At 46.8% G+C, this 7,404-nt stretch overlaps 1 protein-coding gene across 1 annotated transcript; it reads left to right on the top strand.

The window, feature by feature from the left end:
- The first annotated feature begins 6,219 nt into the window (after window positions 1–6,219).
- Window positions 6,220–7,059, top strand: LOC126108360 (prespore vesicle protein-like). Its single transcript, XM_049913573.1, has one exon. It carries the CDS (start codon window positions 6,220–6,222, stop codon window positions 7,057–7,059), a length of 840 nt encoding a protein of 279 aa, XP_049769530.1.
- The last annotated feature ends 345 nt before the right edge of the window (window positions 7,060–7,404 follow it).

Raw genomic sequence — 7,404 nt, 5'->3', positions numbered from 1 at the left:
GTTCATGGGGGGAATGAACAATACAACACATGAATTAACTTCATTTTTATACAAGGGGTCACGTTAGTATAGGGGAGTGAGCCATTAAAATTCGTCAGATTACACTTGAAAGTGCGTCGATTCCTGCTGAGGTTTTTTAATTCTTGTGTTAGTTTATTGAAACTGAAGAATACTGCACGTCCGAGCCGAGGTGCGATCGAAATGCAGGGTGGATTTCTGCGAAGTATTAACTGAGTGATGGCTGCTAATTCTCGGAGAAAACCACGAAGTTGGACAAAAACTTTTAGTTCGAATACATCCATTATCTTTTAGAGCAAACACCAAGTGTCAGAAACTTGCACTACTTTATAACGATCGTTTCGGATTTGACGAAACCCACTTCCGAACGTAATACATCTTGAAACACTCAGAACAATAGCTTCGAGAGGTGTTCATCACATCACCAACACAAAACAGTTCATTGAATAATTACTTGACTTTCTACTCGTTAATGATGACAACACCACACCGATATGGAAGGCGATTATAATTAAAGTTAAACTTGGAAAACGCTGTAGAAATAACACCACTGGTCAGAATAACGTCGAATTGCAACGGAATATTATCGGAGAAGGCGGAAAACGTACGGCAGAAGAAAAAAAAATAGTGTGAAAATTGATCAGTAGATGGTGCTGTAAATGTCAGAATATGTAAATGGAAACACCTGCCATGCGCACGACCCAGTGAAGTTGGAATAAACACGCCGGGTACACGGCTTTTCCTCCTTTCGTGTCTGCTACAGAATTGTCGGATATGGGCAACGGAAAATCCACATGCAAATGAACCAGTACCACTTCATCCTGAAAAGGTCTCTGTGTGGTGGGGGTTTACGTCATCGGTTTATCATAGGGCCATATTTTTTGCAAGAGACAGGTGCTTCCGCCCCTGTTACCTGTACCGTCACTGGTAAGCGCTATCAGTGTCTTTTGCGCAACCACGTCATTCCAGCTCTCCAACAGCATGGATGTGTGGATGGGGTCGTTTGTATGCAAGATGGCGCACCTCCACACACTGCAAATCCAGTTAAGCAGCTGCTGATGCGCCATTTCCGAAATGATAGAATTATCAGCCTCCATTTCCCTACAGCCTGGCCGTCCCGATCACCTGATCTTAACCCGTGTGACTTCTGGCTGTGGGGCTGTCTGAAAGATGTTGCGTTCAGTGTTGAGACTGCGAACTTAGCTGCCCTGAAGGCACGCATTGCGCAACACACTCTGAACGTGATCCCGGAACCCACTACGATCAGTTGTGGAACGTGCTGTTTCTCGACTTCAACTTGTTGCAGAAAACGGTGGACAGCATATTGAATATGTTTTGCGCCAGTCACACGGAAATTAATAATCAAATTTGATTTTGACTGATGCTTTTTATGCGGTTTTTGGCCTCAGGACAATTAAAAACCGATTTTTCCCAATCCATGTGATATGACCTTGCCCCGGTGGATGGGCTTACATAGTTAACAGTACCACACCGGTACACACTGAGAAGTACAGTTTCTTTGACATCAAATGTACACCTTAGGCATTGTTGTATAATTCATTTGTCATTTGTAGTCGACCACATTAAATTCTGATGCTTACAGCGCCATCTACTGCTATATTTTGTAACTATTTATTTTTCTACTGCCATGCGATTTTCCCCTTCTCCAATAATATTCCGTTGCAATTTGGCGTCATTCTGACCAGTGATGTTATTTCTACAGCAGTCTGAAAGTTTAACTTTAATTATAATCACACAGTATATCAGGTACGTTCTGACAACACGAATTTCCTTTTTTATGACATCAACCCTTTCTACACAATAGTTAAACTTTTTCTACATGTTTTCCTTCATTGACATGTATGTGTGCTGGACAATAACATTTTTTCCCTCATACAAACCATCACGTATGTTTTCACTGTGTAAGAGGTATGTGCTGCCTGCGGTATGTAAGCTATAAGAGAATCTGAGACCAAAGAGCAGTGTTGACTGCAGTACGAACTGTGTAGCAGTAGCAGTAAGTTGTTGCTAGCGAGCAGTCGCCTGTCTGCGCTAGTCAGTCCTGTCTGTGGTGTATCATGTTGGCTGGGCCGGTCGCGATGCAGCGATGCCGGAGCCTGAGTATTATTGTATAAGGTAAAAATGCAGCGTCGCGGATATCTAGTAATATTATGTAATCTCACATGTAAATCTTTTAAAAATGTCCTAATAATAATCTTTGTCTAATTTCTAACAAGCATTCATTTCAATTTAAAGAATTAAAAATTTTTTTTAATGCATGATCATTCCGATTGTTGCAAAAGAAAAATCATTTGCTTCCTTTCATAAATAACAAATGTATAGCCCAGCATTGCACAGAGCTGTGCCGGAAAAGAGCTATTGTAAGAGCAGATTGTTGCCGACTTTATCGAGGTGAGAATTTTTGCTTTTTATTCAGAATGATCTTACAGGGCCATGACGCAACACTGCTGTCGTCCAAATTTTACCAAGTTACTGAATTTATTTTTTATTACAAGGTTTAGGAATTTTTGTGTTTCGAGCTTATACTATATGAGAAAAGAATTTTGTGGGTACATTAAATGGGAACCAATTTTGTTCAGAGGTTACACAAAAAATAGAATCATATTATTATTATTATTATTAATTAAAATTTTTGTGAGGTTACACAAAAATTAGAATCATTAACCAAATAATATTTAAAATTATTTCGTGTGGGGAGGTTACACTTGGCGACATCCGTCCAGGATCGTATTTCTTTGTGAATCTCTGAGAAGTAGTTATATATCTGCTCTTATTTACTTAAATGTAGTTTGCATCAGGCGCAACGCATTTACTAATTTGTCACTCTTACTTTCACAGATCATCGGCAATTTATTGCTCTTTGTTGTAATTGTGTTTGTTCCATTTTTGGTTCGTCATTGTTTCATTTTTGTGCTTAATTTTGATTTGTGAAAAATGCCGCGAAAAACTGTTAACAGTACATCGTGATGTGCAATGAGTGAAATAGCTGACTCGAATAATTTGACCGATAATACTTCCGACACTCAGTGTAATAGTGATTATCCATTAATTACAGATAATCAGTGTGTACCGACCACTAATATTGATTTTGATCCTAATAATGGTTGGTTGGTTTGTGGGATTAAAGGGACCAGACTGCTACGGTCATTGGTCTCTTTTTCCAAGTAGTAAAAACACCAACAGAGAATAAAAACGATTAACAGAATAGAGCACAGACGACACAGAACAAGAGAAACTGAGACAAAGACCAGACAAAACGAACTAAAATCACACAGTGTGTGACGGTGGTTGGCCGACCATAGAAATAAGAAAGGAAAAGCCAACCACTTAAAACACATTAAAAATCAGTTTAAAACCGGAGGCCAAAGGCCAGAAGCAACACAAAACAATAAGATAAAACAGAAACACTTAGATTAAATGATAAAAAACCCCTGCCCAAATAAAACGTAAAACTAAGTCAGCCGTAGCAGAGTCATCTGTTAAAAGGGCAGGGAGCGTGTCAGGCAGTGCGAACGACTGCCAGAGCACAGCTAAAAGCGGACACTCCAATAAAATATGTACCACAGATAAAACGGAGCCGAAACGACATAGAGGCGCGTTTTCACGGCGCAATAAGTGGCCGTGCGTAAGCCGAGTGTGCCCAATACGCAGCCGGCAGAGGACAACAAACTCCTTGTGGGAGACCCGCATGGACGACCGCCACACAGTCGTCATCGCCTTGATTGGACGGAGTTTGTTGGGCGTGAACAGATTGCGCCATTCAGCATCCCAAACCGAAAGAACTTCGTGGCGTAAGACTGCCCGCAAATTAGTCTCTCGGAGGCCAATCTCCAGAGATGATTTACTAGTGGCTCCTAACAATGAGCAAACGAATTGTCATGACAGCATGCCTTGCCAAGATCACACCCTGCCAAGACAGCATGTTTAGCCAAGACAGCACGCCTTGCCAAGGCAGCACACCTTGCGAAGAATGCACACATTGCCATGGCAGCACGCATTGCCAAGGCAGCATGCATTGTCATGACAGCACGCCTTGCTAAGACAGCACGCCATGCGAAGACAGCACGCCTTGAGAAGGCAGCACACATTGCAAAGACAGCACACCTTGTCATTACAGGATTCCTTGCCCAGATGGCACGCCTTACCAGGATGGTACATCTTGCCAAGACAGCACGCCTTGCCTACACAGCACACCTTGCCAAGACAGCACGCCCTGCGAAGGCAGCATGCCTTGCCAGCACAGCACGCCTTCCCAAGACAGCACACCTTGCCAAGACACCATGCCTAGCCAAGACAGCACACAATGCCAAAACCGCATGCCTTCCCAAGTCAACAAATATTGCCAAGGCAGCAAGCATTGCCAAGACTGCAGACATTTCCAAGGCAGCAAGAATTGCCAAGAAGTCACGCCTTGCTAAGACAGAATGCCTTGTCAGCACGCCTTCAGAAGACAGCACGCCTTGCCTAGACAGCACGCCTTGCAAAGACAGCATGCCTTGCCAAGACAGCACACCTTGCCAAGACAGCATGCCCTGCCGAGACTGCATGCCTTGCCAAGACAGCACACCTTGCCAACACAGCACACCTTGCCAAGGCAACATGCCTCGCGAAGACTGCAAGCCTTGCCAAGACAGCATGCCATGAAAAGTCAGCACACTTTGAAAAGACATCACACCTTGCTAAGTTAGCACACCTTGTCAAGATAGCATACCTTGCCAAAACAGCACAGCTTGCCAAGACAGCACATCAAGCCAAGACAGCACACACTGCCAAGACAGCGCATCTTAAATTGATGGCATGCCCTGCCAAGACAGCACGCCTTGTGGAGACAACATGCCTTATCAAGACAGCACACCTTGCCAAGACAGCACACCTTGCCAAGACATCATGCCTTCAGAAGACAACACGCCATGCCAAGACAGCATCCATTGCCAAGATGGCACACCTTGCCGAGAAAGCACACGCCTTGCCAAGATGGCATGCTTTGCCAAGACAGCATGCCTTGCCAACACAGCATGCCTTGCCAAGGCAACATGCCTTGCCAAGACAGCGTCTTGCCAAGACAGCACACCTTGCTGAGACAGCACGCCTTGTCAAGACAGCACTACTTGCCAGGACACATAGCCTTGCCAAGAAAGCACACCATGCCAAGACGTCACACCTTGCCAAGACGTCACGCCTTCCCAAGACGGCATGCCCTACAAAGACAGCACACCTTACAAAGACAGCAAGCCTTGCAAAGACAGCACACCTTGCAAAACAGCACAACTTGCAAAGACAGCATGCCTTGTCTCGACAGTATGCCTTGCCAAGTCGGCATGCCTTGTCAAGAGAGCACGCCTTGCCAAGACTGCGCGCATTGCCAAGGCAGCACGCCTTGCCAAGACAGCAGGACTTGCCAAGACAGCATGCCTTGCGAAGACAACAAGCATTGCAAAGACAGCACACCTTGCCAAGACAGCACACCTTGCCTAGACAGCACGCTGTGCCAAGACAGCACACATTGCCAAGACAGCACACCTTGCATAGACAGCATGGCTTGCCAAGACAGCATGCCTTGTGAAGAGAGCACGCCTTGTCAAGACAGCACGCCTTGCCATGAAAGCACGCCTTGTCAAGACCTCACTACTTGCCAGGACACCATCCCTTGCCAAGAAAGCACCCCATGCCAAGACGTCACGCCTTGCAAAGATGTCACGCCTTACAAGGACAACACACCTTACAAAGACAGCACGCCTTGCAAAGACAGCACGCCTTGCAAAGACAGCACATCTTGTGAAGACAGCACGCCTTGTCTCGACAGCACGCCTTGCCAAGACGGCATGCCTTGTCAAGAGAGCACACCTTGCCAAGACCGCACGCATTGCCAAGGCCGCATGCCTTGCCAAGACATCATGCCTTGCCAAGACAGCATGCCTTGCCAAGACAGCACGCCTTGCAATGGCAGCAAGCCTTGCACAGACAGCAGGTCTTTCTTAGACAGCACACCTTGCAAAGAAAGAAGGCTTGCGAAGACAGCATAGCTTGCCAAAGCAGATCGCCTTGCCAAGACATCATGCCTTGCCAAGACAGCACACCTTGCAAAGACAGCACCCATGCCAGGGCAGCACACAATGCCAAGACAGCATACCTTGCTAAGACAGCACGCCTTGCCAAGACAGCACGCCTTGTCAAGACATCATGCCTTCAGAAGACAACACGCCTTGCCAAGACAGCATGCATTGCCAAGATGGCACACCTTGCCGAGAAAGCACATGCCTTGCCAAGATGGCATGCTTTGCCAAGTCAGCATGCATTGCTAAGACAGCACGCCTTGCCAAGACAGCACGCCTTGCCAAGACATCATGCCTTCAGAAGACAACACGCCTTGCCAAGACAGCATCCATTGCCAAGATGGCACACCTTGCCGAGAAAACACACGCCTTGCCAAGATGGCATGCTTTGCCAAGACAGCATGCCTTGCCAACACAGCATGCCTTGCCAAGGCAACATGCCTTGCCAAGACAGCGTCTTGCCAAGACAGCACACCTTGCTGAGACAGCACGCCTTGTCAAGACAGCACTACTTGCCAGGACACATAGCCTTGCCAAGAAAGCACACCATGCCAAGACGTCACACCTTGCCAAGACGTCACGCCTTCCCAAGACGGCATGCCCTACAAAGACAGCACACCTTACAAAGACAGCAAGCCTTGCAAAGACAGCACACCTTGCAAAACAGCACAACTTGCAAAGACAGCATGCCTTGTCTCGACAGTATGCCTTGCCAAGTCGGCATGCCTTGTCAAGAGAGCACGCCTTGCCAAGACTGCGCGCATTGCCAAGGCAGCACGCCTTGCCAAGACAGCATGACTTGCCAAGACAGCATGCTAAGCGAAGACAACAAGCATTGCAAAGACAGCACACCTTGCCAAGACAGCACACCTTGACTAGACAGCACGCCGTGCCAAGACAGCACACATTGCCAAGACAGCACACCTTGCATAGACAGCATGGCTTGCCAAGACAGCATGCCTTGTGAAGAGAGCACGCCTTGTCAAGACATCACGCCTTGCCATGAAAGCACGCCTTGTCAAGACCTCACTACTGGCCAGGACACCATGCCTTGCCAAGAAAGCACCCCATGCCAAGACGTCACGCCTTGCAAAGATGTCACGCCTTACAAGGACAACACACCTTATATGAAGACAGCACGCCTTATCTCGACAGCACGCCTTGCCAAGACGGCATGCCTTGTCAAGAGAGCACGCCTTGCCAAGACCTCACGCATTGCCAAGGCCACATGCCTTGCCAAGGCATCATGCCTTGCCAAGACAGCACGCCTTGCCAAGACAGCACGCCTTGCCAAGACAGCACGCCTTGCAAT

Source organism: Schistocerca cancellata, chromosome 11, assembly GCF_023864275.1.
Source record: "Schistocerca cancellata isolate TAMUIC-IGC-003103 chromosome 11, iqSchCanc2.1, whole genome shotgun sequence".
Taxonomy (NCBI): Eukaryota; Metazoa; Arthropoda; class Insecta; order Orthoptera; family Acrididae; genus Schistocerca; species Schistocerca cancellata.
This window is presented reverse-complemented; position numbering and strand designations above follow the sequence as displayed.